Source organism: Schistocerca piceifrons, chromosome 4 (genome assembly GCF_021461385.2).
Source record: "Schistocerca piceifrons isolate TAMUIC-IGC-003096 chromosome 4, iqSchPice1.1, whole genome shotgun sequence".
NCBI classification, from domain to species: domain Eukaryota; kingdom Metazoa; phylum Arthropoda; class Insecta; order Orthoptera; family Acrididae; genus Schistocerca; species Schistocerca piceifrons.
Window position 1 is genome coordinate 502,185,448 of NC_060141.1, and position 18,670 is coordinate 502,204,117.

The 18,670-nt window shown below is 40.8% G+C and overlaps 1 protein-coding gene across 1 annotated transcript in view; it reads left to right on the forward strand.

Moving 5' to 3' along the window:
* LOC124795948 (multiple PDZ domain protein) overlaps positions 1-18,670 on the forward strand; it is a 1,551,599-nt gene that overhangs the window by 1,476,018 nt on the left and 56,911 nt on the right. The window contains exon 23 of the mRNA XM_047260028.1: positions 6,908-7,107. Within this exon, the coding sequence (XP_047115984.1) occupies positions 6,908-7,107 (200 nt within the window). The remainder of the gene's footprint in view (positions 1-6,907; positions 7,108-18,670) is intronic.

An 18,670-nucleotide genomic window follows, 5' to 3' on the forward strand; every position in this document is an offset into this window, starting at 1 on the left:
AGGAGTGGGGGATGATAAATATACCAAGGGTCTCGCTGAAGCCTTCACAGACTGAAATTACCCTCCCAACCTTGTACAGAAACAGATCACCCATGTCTCATCTCTCCAGTCACCCACACCTCCTGAAGACTCACCATCCAGCAGCAAAGGAACCTTCCTCTTTTGTCTCAGTACCACCCAGGACTGGAGCAACTGAATCACATTGTCTGCCAGGGTTTCAACTACATCTCATTGTGCCCCGAAATGTGTATCCTACCCACTATCCTTCTCACACCTCCCCCAGTGGTATTCCACTGCCCACCAGATGTACATAACATCCTCGTCCATCCCTACTCTGCACCTGCTCCCAACCCATAGCCTCATGACTCATATTTTTGTAATAGAACTGAGCAAAGTGGCACAGTGGCTAGCACACTGGACTCACATTCGGGAGGACTGCTGTTCAAACCCGTGCCTGGCCATCCTGAGTTAGGTTTTCCATGATTTCCCTAAATCACTTCAGGCAAATGCCACGACAGTTCCATTGATAGTGCATGGCTGATTTCCTTCTTTAATCTGATCTTGTGCTACATCTCTAATGACCTTGTTGTTGATGGGATGTTAAACACTAATCTCTTCTCCTCTCCTCTTGTAGATGCAAGACCTGTCCCATACATCCTCTCACCACCACCTACTCCAGTCAAGTCACAAGCATCACCTATCCCATCAAAGACTGGGCTATTTCTGAAAGCAATCATGTGATCTACAAGCTAAGCTGCAGCCACTGTACTGTGTTCTACATGGGCGTGACAACCAACAAACTGTCTGTCCACATGAATGGCCACCAACAAAGTGTTGCCAAGAAACAGCTGGACCCCCCGGTTGCTGATCACGCTACCCAACAAAATGTTATTCACTTCAATGACTGCTTCACAGTGTGCGCCATTGGGATCCTTCCTACCAACACCAGCTTTTCTGAAATGCGCAAGTGGGAACTCTTCCTGCAATATATCCTACGTTCCTATAACCTCTTGGCCTAAACCTTTATTAGTCACTGCCCTTCACACACCTATCCTCTTCCCTGCTCCCACGCCAGCACTACACAGCCTTCTATTCCACCAATGTACCCCACAGTCTTTCCACTTATCTCATTTTCTGCTCCCCATGCCCCCTGTCTAATCCCCCACCTAGCTGCCCTACCCTGCTCCCACCACATCCTTCTATGCTCCCAAAAGCAGCACTTTACCATTCCCCACTCCTACCCTGCTACCCTCCCCTTCCTCACCCGAACCTCCTCTTTTCCCCTTTACTCTCAACACACAACTGCCCAGATTGCTTCTCCCATCATGCACAGTTTCTCACAATCTGGCCTCAGTGGCCAGAGATAGTGGTTATGTGTGTGGGACTTGTTCTTGCTTGAATATTTGTGTGTGTGTGCTTTCTACTATAGATGAAGGCCTTTTGGCCCAAAGCTCACTTGTTTAGCAGTCTTTTTGTTGTGTCTGTCTGTAACTCAACATCTCCACTATATGGTGAGTATCAGTTTGTAATTTCTTATTTAATAGTTTTGGACCTAAACAAATATAAATAAAGACAACAAAGAAACAAAATTTGAAATGGGAGTGCAAGGTATGTTGTATTTTGATTGGAATAGTAGTTCATTTTTTTATTTATTAATAGGTATAGTTTTATTTGAGTTTGGTGTAAGATAATCATTTTCTTGGTAACATCTACTTTTCATATTTAGGTAGTGGGCTAAGGCTCATTTTCGTGCAAAAAAAAATTGTCTCTTGGTTTTAGAGAAGTTATTCCAAAGTTATTGAGATAGATGGTCAGATTTACTAATATTTAAAAAAGAAAAACTTAGAGCACTGTTCTAGCCCAGCCAACCAAAATAGCAACTGTTCAAAAATCATTTTTAAAGCAATAAATGTTGCTGAATTTAATCACCTGTCACCATAGCCTTTGCAGAAGTCTAGAGCAGCACGAGAAGAATTTCTAGACAGAAAAATGTGCTGTATATCATGGCTTGAATACCAAGAAACAGAGAACACCAACCAAGTAAACAATGGCCATAAAAGCTTGCATTATGTGGTCAGAATAATCTTTTCCTTCTTTTTATGGGCAGATAATTATATCAGGGTGACAACTTTTGGAAAAACAAATATGTGAATTCACTTGTTGGAATGTTTGTTTCTTGGTCATAGCTATCTCCAGAGCACTACTGACCCCAGGAATCTTTGTTGTTGTTCATGGGTTCTCATGCATGGCCATTTCCTCTGCATGACAGTGAATGCAACTGAGTGTAATGTGTATGTGATAATTTTTCATGTAGCTTTGAATTCATCATTTGCACAAAAGCAGTGATGGGTTTTTTTGTTTTATAAGAACTATAAATATGAATTTATATTTGAAGTTGATTGTTCTACACATCTACATGGAATATTAAGGTGTTGGTTCTTTTTACTAATTTCAATGCAAAGTTGTACTTTGCTGACTTCCTCACAGTGTTGTGCTTCTATTCAACAATGACCATTGTGTCAATGACATCTGATTTGATAGATGATGCATTGTTGACATCAAAGCCCTACTGCACAGTGACACGGAATGGTGACGGATAAAGTTATAAAGAATTTTCAGGGGTAGCGAGAGCTTATAATGAACAGAATTGTTGATAAAACTATAAATCATAGCTGAATATACAATAATCACTACTAAGCAATGTGGAAACTCAAAAACACTCATTTAAGTCCAAGAAAACTGGAAAAACAGAAATTGATTTAAGAAAATTTGGATTTTCAGTATGGAGAAACCTGGAAATCTCAGGAAAATCTTTTAATGAAACAGTGTGGCCACCCTGTGTATGTAAATTTGTGTATGAATAATATTAGGAAAAGGATAGATTGCTACTCACCATAAAGATGACGTGTAGAGCTGCAAACAGGCACAGAGAAAAGGCTGTTACACATTTAGCTTTTGGCCAAAGCCTTTTTTAGAAAAGAAAACATATGTTAAAACAAGAAAGCACACCTCAAGCATACATAACTGCCATCTCCGGCATCTTGGACCAGAATGCGACTGTCACATTGGGTGGCAATCCATAGTGGGGCAGGAAAGGGGGAGGGATAGCAAGGTAGAAGTGGGGGATGAGAAGAGTACTGTCTGCTGGAATGTGCAGGGACTAGATGGAGGAACGACAAGACTTATCAGGCACAGCACTGGGTGGCTATGGGGCAGGGAGGTGGGGGGAGGAGCAGAAGAGGACAGGAGCGAGGAAGGGGAAATAGGGGTGGTTGTATTGGCAGAGAGTGGCACACAATTAGGGTGAGGGGACATGAATAGGGAGGAGGTAATAGGACATAGGAGGGTGGAAACTGATGGGTGGAGTGTGTGAGGCAGTAAGTTACTGTGGGCTGAGGCTGGGATGAATTTGGTAGTGGAGGATGTGTTGTAAGGATAACTCCTATCTGTAGAGTTCAGGAAAGCTGGTGGTGGAGGGGAGGATCCAAATGGCCTAGTTTGTGAAGCAGCCATTGAAACTAAACGTGTTATGTTCAGCTGCACATTGTGTCCTACCATACTCTTGGCCACAGTTTGGCAAAGGCTGTTCATCTTGGTGGACACTGATTGTTAGTCATACCAATATAAAAAGCTGAGCAGTGATTGCAGCAGAGCATGTATCTGCCATGACCTTGCCTCTGGTAGGATAAGCTAGTGACAGAACTGCAATAGGAAGTGCTGGGTGGGGGGGGGGGGGGGGTGGGGGGGTTGGGCAGGTCTTGCACCTGAGGCTTTCACAGGGATCTGATCCCTGTGGCAAGACATTAAGATTGGGAGTGGCATAGGGATGGACTGGAAAGTTGTGGAGATTGGGTGGATGACAGAACATTACTTAGGAGTGGTGAGAAGGATCTAGGATAGGATGCCTCTCATTTCAGGGTGTGATGATACGTAATCAAAGCCCTGATGAAGGATGTAGTTCAGCTGTTCCAGTCTGGTCTGGTATTGAGTGATAAAGGGGGCACTCCTTTGTAGTTGGTTCTTGGGGGTTTGTGGGGAAATGGCACAAGAGATCTGATTGTGCACTAGGTCTGAGAAGTCCTTGGTGAGACCTTCAGCATACTGGGCAAAGAAGTTCTCGGAACTTCAGATATACTCTCCCACTTTCCCTGAGTGGCTAGGATGTATGGAAGGGATGGCTGCTGTCAAAATGTAGTTGCTGTTGGGGATTGGTGGGTTTAATTTGGACAGAGGTGCAGGTGGAGTCATCAGAGAGGAGGAGGTCAACCTCCAGGAAGGTGATGTGCTGGGTTGACGAGGCTCAAGCGAAGCGGATGGGAAGAGAACATGGTAAGGTTGTAAAGGAATGATAATGTGGTGTCTTGGCCCTGAGCCCAGACCATTAAGATATCATCAGTGACTAGACCAGAGGTTTGAGAGACTAGTAATGTTTGAGATATGAGGTAGTGAGTCTGGAGTCTGAAGGACTATGGGAAAGTTAATGTTTATTAGTGACAATTGGTTGGAGGTGTTGGTCAATGAGGATCACAATTCTTTCATTCTGGGCACAATAGCCAGCTACAATGGGGTAGCCAGGGTTGTTGGGTGTGTGTATTTTGCAGAGCATGTAGGAAGTAAGTATTTTGGGTGTCATTAGGGGTGAGGAGGGAAATGGACTCTGGGAACAGGTTCGGGAAAGAGCCTAAGTCCTTAAACTGGGACTGGATGTTATGTTGGACCTCTGGGATGGAGTCACACTGGCAGAGTTTATAGGTGTAGGAGTCAGATAATTGGCAGGGGACTTCTGCCAGGTAGTTGCTGCTGTTCATAACAACAGTGGTGGAACCTTTGTCTGCAGATAGAATGATTAGGTGGGGTTTATTTTGAGGTTGTGTGTACTGGTCCCTCCTTATGCTGAAAGACTGGTGGTGTTAGGAAGGATGGTGAGGCCAAATTGGAGGTGAGGAATTTCTGGAAGGTGATGAGGGAGCAGTTAGGTGGGAGGGGATGAGGATCATGGTTGGATGATGGAATCCAGATAGGCAGGGTTCAGTATTGGAATTGGGTTGGTTTTGGTTGAAGGGATTGGTGGGAAAGAAGTGTTTCCATTGCAGGAATTAGAAGAAGGAAAGTTCCTCTTTGACAAGTCTAACATGGTTAAATTTGGGTGTATGTCTAAAGGCAAGGTTTTTGAATAAAACAGAAATTTCTGTGGGGCCGAGGATTTTGGTGGAAAGGTTAACAACAGTGTTCCAGTAATGTTTTGGGTCCATTGGTAGGGAGTTTTGGGGAGAATGGTGTGTTGAAAAGGTCATCTAGGCAGGATCTGGGTGCTATGAGGGGTTTCTAGGCAGGATCTGGGTGCTATGAGGGGTTTCTAGGCAGGATCTGGGTGCTATGAGGGGTTTCTAGGCAGGGTCTGGGTACTATGAGGGGTTGATGAGGAGAAACACTGTGGGTAGGGTAGAGTGATGGGAGTTAGGTTTACAACACACCCTCTACTCCCAGAGCCATTCCAACCTCATCGACAGTGATCTACTGTCCCCACACCCTCCAACCATCAGTTTCCACCCCATTTGTCCTGTCACCTCTCTATTCACACCCTCTCACCCTTATTGTGTGCTGCCCTCTGCCAACACATCCACTCCTCTTTTCCCTCTCCCTCTCCTCTCCTCTCCTCTCCTCTCCTTTTCCACTTTTCCACTCCCCCCCCCCCCCCCCCCCAAATCCCCTCTCCCAACCTCTCTGCCCTACAGCCTCCTGATGATGCTTCACCTGGCAGTCTTGCTATGCCTCCAGCCAGTTCCCGAACACTTCGCCAGAAAGTATGCTTCTTTCTCCCCACCTGAACCCTGCTATCCCTCCCCCTTGCCTGCTGTACTCTAGATGTCCACTCAGTGTGACAATTGCATTCTGATCCGAGCTGCCAGAGATGATGGTCAAATGTGCATGAGGTGTGAATGTGTGTGTGTTTTCTTTTCTTTTCTAAAGAAGACTTTGACCAAAAGCTAAATGTGTAACAGTCTATTCTTTGTACTCAGTGTTTCATCTTTATGGTAGGTAGTAAAGTATCCTTTGCCAAATATTGTTGACACTTCAATCTAGAGTTTCCATTGTTTAAATTGGTATGTCGTTATTATATTTAGTATTGATACAGGAAAATTTATGGAGTGCACACGTATAATACTAGTTATTTGTGAGAGGACACTAGAAATACAGCTACTGATCCACTGTAAATTAAAGAACTCAACACGTGGCTCTTAACAGAATTAAATCTACAGATGTAAAGATAATACCTGGAGTACCACAGGGAAGTGTGATAGGTGCCGATTCTTGAGTGTTGCTCATCTATCTGAGATCCCTATCAGGTAGGACTAATAGAGGAGATAGAGAAGATCCATTGAAGAACAGCGTGTTTCGTCACAGGATCGTTTTGCTAGGGAGAGAGCTTTACGGAGATGCTAAACAAACTCCACTGGCAGACGTTACAAAAGGAACATTGTGCATCACGGAGAGATTTACTATTACAATTTCTGGATAGCTCTTTTCAGGAGGAGTCGCACGACATATTTTTCTCTCTCTCTCTCTCTCTCTCTCTCTCTCTCTCTCACACACACACACACACACACACACACACACACACACACACACACACACACACACACACATCTTGCATATTGACCATGAGGAGAAAATTCTAGAAATTGGAGCCAATACAGAGGCTTACTGACAGTCATTCTACCCACACACTATTCGCGAGGGGAACAAGGTTGGAGGGATCAGGTAGTGGCACCGAAAGTACCCTTCATCACACACCATTAGGTGGCTTGTAGAGTATGATGTAGATGTAAATGAATTACTATTACAGTAAGATATGTCAGAAACGTCTCTTATTGTTCTCACTCTTCTTAATGTCAAATTGTGCTAGGTACATGGTGGAACTGCAGAAGCAGATGGGCGTCTAATGAAAGGTGACCAAATTCTTGCTGTGAATGGTCAAGACTTAAAGAACTCGTCCCAGGAAGAGGCCGCAGCTGTATTGAAGACAGCTACTGGGAAAGTTGCAATGCGGATTGGCCGCCTCAAAGCAGGCTCAAGGGGCTCTTCTAATCCAGGCAGTGGTGACAGGTGAGTCTTGGTGGTGGCATAAGACTTATTTATGGCCCTTTGTAGTTTTGGTGACGGTTTTTCTATGCTGATGGTAATTAGTGGAACGCAGGTATGGCATGAATTATTGTCTGTTCTGCTAATGATTCTGTTGTTTCTGTACTCCCTTTGACAACTATGGCATGTAATGAGAATTCTGCTGCACTATAGAAAATTATACTAGTTATAACACATGGAGAAGCAGACAAAAAGGGGAAAACGTGGATCTGCAGAGACAGTAAAGATTGTAACTTGAGCAAAACTCGTTTGTCTGCACCAACATCTATAACAAATAATGAAATTGTAGTTAACTGAAGCATATAACTTTTATGAATAATGGAAGGAGAGAAAATAATCACCCACTGTACGAGGGGGGACTCAAAAATAACCGGAATTTCTTTCTAGAAAGCATATACTTTATTATTTTCAAATACAACCTTAATCTCCTTTGAAGTACTCTCCAATAGCATTAATACACTTGTCCAAACATTCATTCCAGTGTTCGAAGCACCATTTAACTTCGTCCTCTTTGATACCTGCTAGCACTTTCATGACATTGCGTTTTATGTCTTCCACATCCACAAAATGCTTCCCTCTCAAGTCTCTTTTCATCTTCAGGAATAGGAAGAAGTCTGAGGGTGCTAAATCCGGCGAATAGGGTGTGTGGGTCAAGGTAATCGTCTTCGTTGAGGCGAAAAACTGGCGAACGCTGAGAGCCGTGTGCACAGGAGCATTGTCGTGAAGCAGGAACCACACGCCAGAATCCGACAAAACCGGATATTTTCATGACAAACTTCTGCGAAGCTGTTTCATAACCTCCAAATAGAATTGTTGGTTTACTGTCTGGTTTTCGATTTCACTTGTCGACCTTTTTCTGGTCGAGGTGAGCCAGGTGACTTCCATTGTGATGACTTGTTTACTTTCTGGATTGTACCCATAGCACCATGATTCATCACCCGTAATGATTTTGTTGAAAAAATGTGGATCGTCTTTTAACGCGTCCTTCATTTCGAGACAGGCTTGAACGCGATGATCCCTTTGATCTTCGGTAAGAAGCTTTGGCACGAATTTTGAAGCCACTCTTTGCATCCCCAAATCGACGGTCAAGATGCGCTGAATTGAGCTCCAGGACAACCCAGACAAGTTCTTGAGTTGGTCGATTGTCCTGCATCGATCTTCACTGATGCGATCACGGATTTTGTCGATGTTGTCTTCACTTCGAGCAGTTGAAGGTTGACCGGAACGGGGCTGATCTTCAACCACCATTTCTCCCTTTTTAAACCGAGAAAACCATTCGTACACTTGCGTTTTACTAAGAGCATGGTCTTTGTAGGCTGTCTGAATCATCACAACAGTTTCTGCCGCATTCTTGCTGAGCAAGAAACAAAACTTCACTGCCACACATTGTTTGTAAGAACTAGCCATTTCCTTGTGTCATGTCTGCACTGTATATACACTCAAAGAACTGCCAAAGAAACCACACTTCTCACTGTTGGGTGACGCCGCGTAGCAGAATGACTCAGCAGAACTCCTACTACAACCCTCTGGCGGCGCAACCTGCTACTACAAGTACATGATGTGCAGCATTACGATTCCAGTTACTTTTGGGTCCCCCCTCGTACATTTGAGGTGCTGACAGCCAGTTGCTTAACACCTCCAATTATATGGTGACTGGTTACTTTTACTCCTCACATTATTTGTTTCACAATTGCCATGTTGCACATGAACTTCAAATTGTTGTTTATGACATCTACTGGCATTTTGCCATGTAATTGATCAATGTTTATTTTTTCTTTTGTTCTGTTGGACAAATTAAATAATCATAAAATCTGTTCTCGTGTAAATGATACTTATGTCGAACATACAATCTTGTTTGTAGGCTGTGTAGTGTAGCACAGGGACAGAAGCTGGTGCATGCTGACACATGGCCCAACAGCCACCAGCCAACCATGGTTGCCAACTGCACACAGCAGAATTTTCATCGATTTTCCTCTACGAGGGCATCTCTTGTCCATCATTTTTCAAACTGGTCATTTCGCAAGAAAAATATTTAGATCTTATGCTGAACTAGATCTGACTTTTTGTACATTTAATTATTTACTTATGAGTGTAATGTTTTTTTAAATAAATTGTGTATGTTAAATATGCCTTTGATTTATTTATGTGTGAGACTGTGTCTGTAGAAAATGTAATCTTAGATACTGCAAATGAATGATGTTGCATGCTGGTGGGAGTTTATTTCATTATGCTTCCAGTATTTACTTTTTGAGTTTTTTTAACAATCTAAATTTCTTTTTTCATGCTTTCCTTTTGTAGGAAATAAATAGTTGAGGTAAGTTTGGTAACAACTCATCCAGTATATAGCCTTTTCTATCTCTCACAGTAGAAGCTTTTTTGTATTTGTTGTGCTAACAATTACTGTTAAGCAAGTTATGAATTGTTAATAAGTAACTTTTGTTAACCAAAAAAGCCATATTCATCAACAGCAGAAATAGGAGGGGGGGGGGGGTTTAAGACAATCCTAAACAGTGAATGGTGATTCCAAACTGTGAAACCAAAGGCTGATATGTCAGGAGTCAGCACTTGCTTTTCCCATCATAGTTACAATGCAATGAACATTTTTAGATTTTTTGTTTCTTTGTAAAAAAGGGATCATAGACTTAAGCTGTGATAAGTTGAATGTTGCTTGGAATAAAATTAATACCAGTCTATGTAAAATACAGGAAGTTAGAATGAAAAAATTGACAGTAATAAGAGATCGGGACACAGAGAACTAGAGAATAAGATTTCTGTGAGAAGTTGAAGGGTGGAGGCAGAAAAATAAGCTTATGGGGATTGCAGAAATGAAAACTTAAGTGTGGACTTATTGAAGGAAAGAGAGATGATGTGGAAGAGTAGTATAAATTAAGCTGATATTGAGAAGATTGAAACATGTAAATTGTGGATAATATTAGTCCTGTTAGACTCTAGACTTATTTTTGACTGACAGCAAGTCAGTGCTGCAGTGAAATGCTGGACAGTTAGTTGAAGAGACATTAAAATTCCATTGGTTCCCCCTCTCTTTTCTTAAATCATTAGTTATTCCATTCATTTGTGATGGTAGGGCAACTTCTGCAGTGAGAATTTGACCATTTCCCTGTTGCATTTTGATAAGACATAAATACATAATCCACCTTCAATGAATTCACCAGTGGTAGAAAATAAGACCTTAGTTCAGTAAGAAAGGAAGGTCCTATGATTGTCATGCTAAAATAGGTAATGAAAAAACTTTCACACTAGCTGATAAATAATGAATGTACTTACTCAACTTCAATATGACAGGTGCATGAAAAACACTTCATAGTGAGAACAATCACATGACCATGAATGACAAAAAGGACAAAAAGATTATTAGTGAGAGTGAATGACTAGTGCAAATGTCTTTGGGTAAGTTCCTTGGATTTCAGCCATAGTGCACTGATCTGAGGGATTCATGAGTGCAGGTTCTTGACAAAGGAATTGATGTGAGTTTCTAATCCACTCGGTCATTTTTATTACATGTGTTACAATGCCTTTACAAATCTGCTTTTTCATCCTCCCTCCATCATATTGCTCAAATTTGCCACGTGTAAGTCATGTGTAATCAGTATGGAGCCATGTGTGAAATATGATGGAAATTCCTTGTTAAGAACTGTACAACCACAAACATATCTTCATTAAGAAAACTGAATGGGTTTTAATTCTGACAGGAGCTCACAAAGTTGTCATTGGAAATAAATGGCACAAGTATACTGTTTTGTGTAGGCAAAACACAGCTTTTTATTCTGGGACATTTGCCACAACAGAGCAGCTGGCACTTGGGCAACCATTTACATACAAATCATTTGGCTGGCCTTTCTGGAAAGTTGCTTGAGCATTTTTAGACAGAAACTTCTCTTACACTTCGTCTAGCATTAACCTCTGATCCAGGTTAACTTTTTATCACTAGCTCTCAGGTTTTGTGTTTACTTCTCCGGCTGTACATCAACCTTCATTCCATATGTTTGAAGTTACACATTAATTGTATCAAGTTGCCATGATGCTAGTGTTAGTTTCCGTTTGTTGTAAGCATGGCATAAAAAATGTGTAGAGTATTATTAAAGACTTCTTTAGTTGATTTAATAGTTACACTGAAAAGTAATTAGACATTTATTAGAAGAATCTGCATGCAAGTGCTCTTGTTGTTTTCAAAAGTTGTGTTTGTTGTTTCCTTCACATTCTCCTGTCCTTTTATCCTGATTTTGGCCTGCACTATGTATAAATTATATGGATGCAAAGATGGAAGACACTTTGCTTCTTGTGTCAACAGCAAACAGAATTAAGCAGATGTGTGTTCCATTATCAGCCCTCCAGTAACCTCATCATTCTTTCATTTCTTTCTCCAACATCCCTTTACAGAAGCTATTGTTCCGCTTAAAACAGAAATTTACGTTCAGAGAAGTAAGAATGTTTTTAAAATCTTAGGTCTTTACAATTCTTACCTTCAGGACGCACAAGTCCCAGTACTGTCAATAGAAAGCTTAAATAGAAAACAATACTCCTAGCATTCTGTAGAGTGCATTCCTACAACAGGGAGGCAAGAGGGCTTGATTATTCGAGGAGGGCAAGTCAGTCAGACCTCTAAATTAGAGGAATACACATCGTATGAGAAGGAAAATGAAGGAAAAAACATCAGAGAGAATAAGAGGTCAAAGAAAGTAAATTTGTTAACAGCTTGGGAGCTCCAGTTCAGAGAGAGAGAGAGAGAGAGAGAAAGGAGAACATGAAAAGCGGAATGAATAATACAGTTAAGGAGGGAAATAAAGGAAAACCATTAGGTGAATAAACAAATCTAAATAAAAAAAATGAAAAAATAACAAAATTCCAATGACTATTACATAGGAAAATGGGGAGCATGGTTTATAGTATCAGAGATTAATTCCATGGTGGTCATGGGTTGAAAGGATATGTTGGAGAGCAGGTTCCCACTTTATGAATATGGTGGAATAGTACTGAGTTGGAGGATCCAAATGGCTTATGTGTTATAGCAACCAATCAGGTGACTGAGTCATACTGTAAAGTATGCTCTGCTACTGACTACTGGAAACCCCAGAAGTGGACAATTCTTTTTGTGGCCATTCACGCATTCAGCCAGTTTAGTGATGAGTCACCCTGTATAGAAACCCATGTCTGTTGGTAAACAACATCAATAGTTTCACATGATGCCCTGCCCCTAATGTTATACCCAGAGCTTGTGGTAGGGCTGAAGTAAGTGATAATGGTTGGGTATATGGGAACTCATGAAATTTGTAGACTGTTAAGAAAGCTTTGATTCAGTTTCATCTAAATTTGTATTGAATCATGGAGAAACAAGGCATTGATTCAGTTTTTGTAAGTATACTGGAAAGCTATACATCAAGTAGCAGCTTCCATTAGAGTTCATTAGGTTAATCAGAAGTTCAGAAAGGAAAGGGGTGTTGGGTAAGGAAAATTCAAATCACCAAAACTTTTTTCAGTAATCACAGAAGTAGTTTCCAGATCCTTAAAGTGAGCAAATGAGAAACGTGATGTTTTCCATTGAACATTTTGGTCTAAAGCTGTATTAATTCCCTCCCAGTATCTCTTCTGACTGTGACTGAGCAAGGTAACACCGTGGACATGTAAATGGAAGGAATTGTGTTTAAATACCAGTCTGGTCATTTTGACCAGTTTTCTGTGCTTTACTAAATCCAGTGACCATTTTCCTTATCCATCCTGTGAATTAACTGTCACCAATGACCTTGATGTCAGAGGGATGTTAAGTGCTACATTTATGTTCTTATTCTTATGGAACTGGCCTGTAGTATAAAATGCAACACAGAATTGTGTATAAAATTATTGAATCTTTCGTGGGCTCATGTTGACGCATTGCTGTTGACTTTCCTCACAGAGATCTTCAACCTATATTTGTTTAATGATTTTTCTGAGGTTTTGCTAGCATGAATGTATCACTTTGAATTGGAAGAGATTCTCTCTAGTATTGGGCAGCTAGCTGATGTACAGCCTGCCAGTCTTGCTTGTGAAATGAAGACAGAGCTCACCACCTGTAACATCGTTGGCAGATCTGACTGTGGTCCTTTGGTATAGAGCTGAGTGGAGGGTCTGAATCAGATGCTCAATCAGTTCTGTGACTGTAGGCTGCAGCTTCCGTGACATCTGCCAAAGGGTGGTGGGTTTTTGGGTTATGCGTAATAGGTCAGGAGTCCACTACACACAGGCAGTGGCTACACTAGGTAACAAGAGCTGTGTCTAGGGTACTGTATGGGTCTTTAGTTATAGTGTTAGGTAATCCACAGAAAGGGTGCGGGGCAAGCACAGGACAAAGGTAGACCTAGCAACAGTTGGTATTGTAGCTGACAATTGTCATAGCTGTGTTGGGAAAGAACCAGAGCTCCAAGCACTAATAGAAAGCACTGAATCTCAATTCGTTTTTGGGTATGGAAAGCTGGCTAAAGCCGGAAATAAGTTTAGCCAAAATTTTTAAAAAGGACCTAACTGTGTTAAGAAAGGATAGATTAAATATTGTTGGGATAGTGTTTATTTCTGTCAAAAGTTGTGTTCCTTGTAGTGAAATGGAAATAGAGATGGGTAGTTCGCGAACGAATGGGTGCAAAGGAATGGTTCACCAAGATGAACGAAAGGACCGAGGAACGAATTCCAAGGAACTGTCTTTCATAGTTCACTAGTTCACTTTGATCATGGCGGTCACTTCGGCAGCACTCGTCGTTCTTCGCGTGACCACCTGCCTCAGTTCCATTGCCGACTGCTCCTAGTTGTTCAGTATCCAGTTGTTTGTTTCGTTCACTGCTCTCCCCCATTTTACATCTGTTCCAAACTGTTCTTGCACTTGGTTCTGGCTATTCAGCGTCCACGACTGGTAATCAAAAAGTATTTTATAGTTACGTAAATTACATAAAAATTATGTTGTATCTAATAGGTATGTCTTTTCAGGTAACAAAAGGGCATATCAGCTCACTTCATTATATCAATGAACAGCAGAAGACATAACAACGCAAGATTTTTGTTATTCATATATTTTTTGGTTTCATAGACTTGATTTAGCAACTAACTTTCAATAATTTGCTTAATTTTTAGTGTAAGAAAATTAATATAAAACGATTTTCATGTATCTTTCATATACAAAACATTACATTTAGGAAGGCTCTTAATTATTTTTAAGTTTGGTTGTTTCCAATTTGCATTATCTGCTAGTTTGGTTTCTTTGAAAAAGTGGGTTGTGGGTCATTTTGGCTCAGTAGGAAAAGCTGTGCCTCTCCATTTGAAAAGACATAGATTGCCATAAAATCGTATTTACTTATTATCTCAAAAACATTTGTTCAGAAGGAGCTTCCAAACCAAAAACTTTATTACTGCGAACTTTATTATTATTATTATTATTGCTGCATTAACTTTAATAATGCAACATAAAAACCTAATTTTTACTAAGCATGTGATGCAAGTATGATGAGAAAACCACATTTTATTTTATGCTTCCATAAGGTCTCTACTTCGCCTACGGACTCAGAGACAATGTGAAGTATATATAGGGTGTAAACGATCATTGTTAACAATGTAGCATAGCTGTGTAGTGGAAGTCAAAACAGAGAATTTTATACAAGACACTTGTGATCTATTAAGTTGGGAAACAGCCACCAACAGCTTTACAAGACTACATGAGCTATAGCCCATGCGTGTCGCGTGAGATTTTCATGTTCTCTTCTCCAGCTCTCTACACATCGTTATCGATTGTTTCGCAATTGTTGCTTGCATTAGCTTGTTATTTCTTCACTGCCTAATTATTACATGTTTGTCTGTTTGTTGTATCTGCTTGTAACGGGCAACACATCGTCCGTAATTGGCGAGCAGTTTGAACTCGGGGCCGGTTTTCTGTGCGCCATCCTATATTATTTCCCTGGGATCAGCCACACACACTACAGTTGGCTAAACGAGAGGTTGTGCAGAATCACAGAAATTACTTCTGAAAGTGTGTAAGAATTCTGTAATGAATAAAAACTCTATACTCCTGGGGGGAGGCAAATGCCCCCTCTTGGTGTCCTCCATCCTTCAGTCACCTACACTACTAGTTTTCAGTTTGAACGGTGAGCGAGTAAAAATGAACGGTTCCCAAAAAAGAACGATCAGCAGTGAGCTACTTCCCATGGATGAACGAGTTTGCCCATCTCTAAATTGAAGTAGATAGTTCCTGTGGTAGAGGTTATACTCAATAACTAGAATCAGTTAATGATTAGTTCCTTTCACTGACATCCTGACTCCAATGATACAGTTGCTGAACAGTTAAAAAAAATTAGTCTGATTTCAAATGGGTACCATACTCATACAAGTATAGTTGGTGGTGACTTCAGTCTACCCTCAATATGTTGATGAAAAAAACATGTTTAAAATCAGTGATAGGCGTAAAATGTTCAGAATTGTACTGAATACTTTCTCAGGATATTATTTTGAACAATTAGTTCAGGAGCTCATTCAAAGCATAAATGGTTGTGAAAACATACTTCACCACATTGTAACAAATAATCTTAAGCAAATAGGGAGCATTGTGAAAGATAGAGGAATTACTGACCAGAAGGTTGTTTTAGAGAGACTGAATACTTTAACTTCCAAAGCCACCAAACATAAATGCAAAATATATCTAAAAAAGCAGATAAAAAGTTAACTGATGCCTGCCAAAGCAGCTGTCTACACTACTACTAATCTGACTGTGTAAGGGTAGATCAGGTGTGTTTTGGATTCAAAGAAATAATATTGCCAGCAGTTGAGAGATATTACCATATAAATTAGTAAGAGATGCCATTGATCCCCTATTAGACACAAGAGAGGTCAGAAAACTGCCACAGAAGCAACAAAAAAAGCATGCAAAATTTAAAAGAATGCAAAATACCCATACAAGTAAAGTTTTACAGAAGCTCGAAATTTAATGCAAACTTCAATATGAGATGCTTTTAATAGTTTCCACAATGAAATTCTGTCTTGAAAGGTGGCAGAAAACCCAAAGAGATTCTGGTCGTATGTAAAGTACACTAGCAGCGATATATAGTCAATACTTTCACTCCATGATAAGGATGGTGATGTTGCTGATGACAGTGCCACTAATGCAGAGTTACCAAACCTGACTTTCTGAAAGTCTTTCACAAAAGAAACTGAAGTAAATGCTCCAGAATTCGAATCGAGAAAAACTGCCAACATCAGTAACTTAGAAGTAGACTTCTTGGCGTAGCGAAAGGGCTTAAATCACCTAATAAAGGCAAGGCCTCCAGTCACGGATGTATACCAGTCAGGCTCCTTTCAGAGTTTGCTGATATGATAGCTCCATATCTAGCAATCGTGTACAACGGCTTGCTCATAGAAAGACCTGTACTCAAAGACAAGAAGGTCACACCAATACCCAAGAAAGGAAATAGGAATAACCTGCTGAATCACAGACCCATACCACTGATGTCAATTTGTAGTAGGATTTTGGAATGTATACTGTGTTCAAACACTATGAATTTCCGTGAATAAAAAGACTTGATGACAAATAATCAACACAGACTTAGAAAATATCATTCTTGTGAAACACAAGTAGCACTTTATTCTCACGAAGTAATGAGTGCTATCAACAAGGGTTGTCAACTTGATTTCATATTTTTAGATCTCCAAAAGGCTTTTACACCATTCCTCACATGAGACTACTAGTCAAATTGTGTGCCTATAGAGTATTGCCCCAGTTGTGTGACTGGATTCATGAGTTCTGTTAGGTAGGTCACAGTTTGTAGCACTTGATGGAAAGTCATTGAGAAAAACAGAAAATGGTTCAAATGGCTCTGAGCACTATGGGGCTTAACATCTGAGGTCATCAGTCCCCTAGAACTTAGAACTACGTAAACCTAACAAACCTAAGGACATCACACACATCAATGCTTGAGGCGGGATTCGAACCTGCGACCGTAGTGGTCGTGCGTTTCCAGACTGAAGTGCCTAGAACTGCTCGGCCACAAAGGCCGGCAGTAAAAGAGAGGTAATATCTGATATACCCCAATGAAGTGTTATAGGCCCTTTGTCATTCCTGGTCTACATAAGCGATATAGGAGGCAATCAGAGCAGTCCTCTTAGATTGCTTGCAGATGATGCTGTCATTTACAGTCTTGTAAAGTCATCAGATGATCAAAACCAATTGAAAAATAATTAAGATAAGATATCTGTATGGTGCAAAAAGTGGCAATTGACTCCAAATCATGAAAAGTATGGACTCGTCCACATTAGTACTAAAGAAATACACTAAATTTCGTTCACCTGGTCAAACACACAAATCTAAAGGCTGCAAGTTCAACTAAATATTTATGGACTTACAACTTAAAAAAACTTAAGTTGGAACAGTCTCGTAGATAATGTTATGAGGAAAGTGAACCTAAGACTGCAATTTATTGGCAGAACATGTAGAAAATGCAACGGATCTACTAAGGAGACTGCTTGTCTTTCCTCTTTTGGAGTTTTGCTGTGTAGTGTGGGATCTTCATTAGATAGGACTGATGGAGGACATCGAAAAAGTTCAAAGAATGGCAGCTCGTTTTGTAGTCTTGTAGAATAGGGGAGAGAGTACCATGGATATGATACATGAATCGGGGTGGCAGTCATTCAAACAAAGGCATTTTTCATTGGGGCAGGTTCTTCTAACAAAATTTCAATTTTGTTGGCGCCATTCTACACAAGGAGGAATGATCATCATAATAAAAGTCCGCTCCCCGTAGCTGAGTGGTGAGCGCAATGGACTGTCAATCCTAAGGGCCCGGGTTCGATTCCGTGCTGGGTCGGAGATTTTTCTCCGCTCAGGGACTGGGTATTGTGTTGTCCTTATCATCATCATTTCATCCCCATCAACGCGCAAGTCACCGAAGTGGCGTCAAATCGAAAGTCTTGCACCAGGCGAACGCTCTACCCGATGGGAGACCGTTGACACATGACATTTTTTTTTAATCATAATAAAATAAGAGAAATCAGTGCGCTCACAAAAAGACTTAAGTGTTTGTTTTTCCTGTGCACTGCTTGAAAGTGGAATGGTAGAGATATAGCTTGAAGGCGGTTCGATGAACACTCTGCCAGGCACTTAATTGTAAATTGCAGAGTGTAAATGCATATATAGATCTATCTCTATCTCTCAGTGCTGACATGTATTGACTGGGGTCCCTGGTCATTATTTCTTCTTCTTGTGAAAAGTATTTTCATGTTTATAAACTTCAATGGCTTCTCTAAACAAAGAGGCATGGTAGCTCTTTTTCATAGCAAGAACTGGTGTGTTGCTCAGTTTTATTATGTAGGTCTCACACAGCACTCTGCCACTGCCAATTTCTCCACCCATCCCAACCTGTAATACCATTTATATTCAGTTCTAGTGAAGTGGTGAAGCACTCATAAGGAATGAGGAGAACTTGGGCAACAGCATGTAATGAAAGCCAACACACACAGATCAATATGTCCACAAACTTTCACACTGACTGGACAGTCCATCAGTACA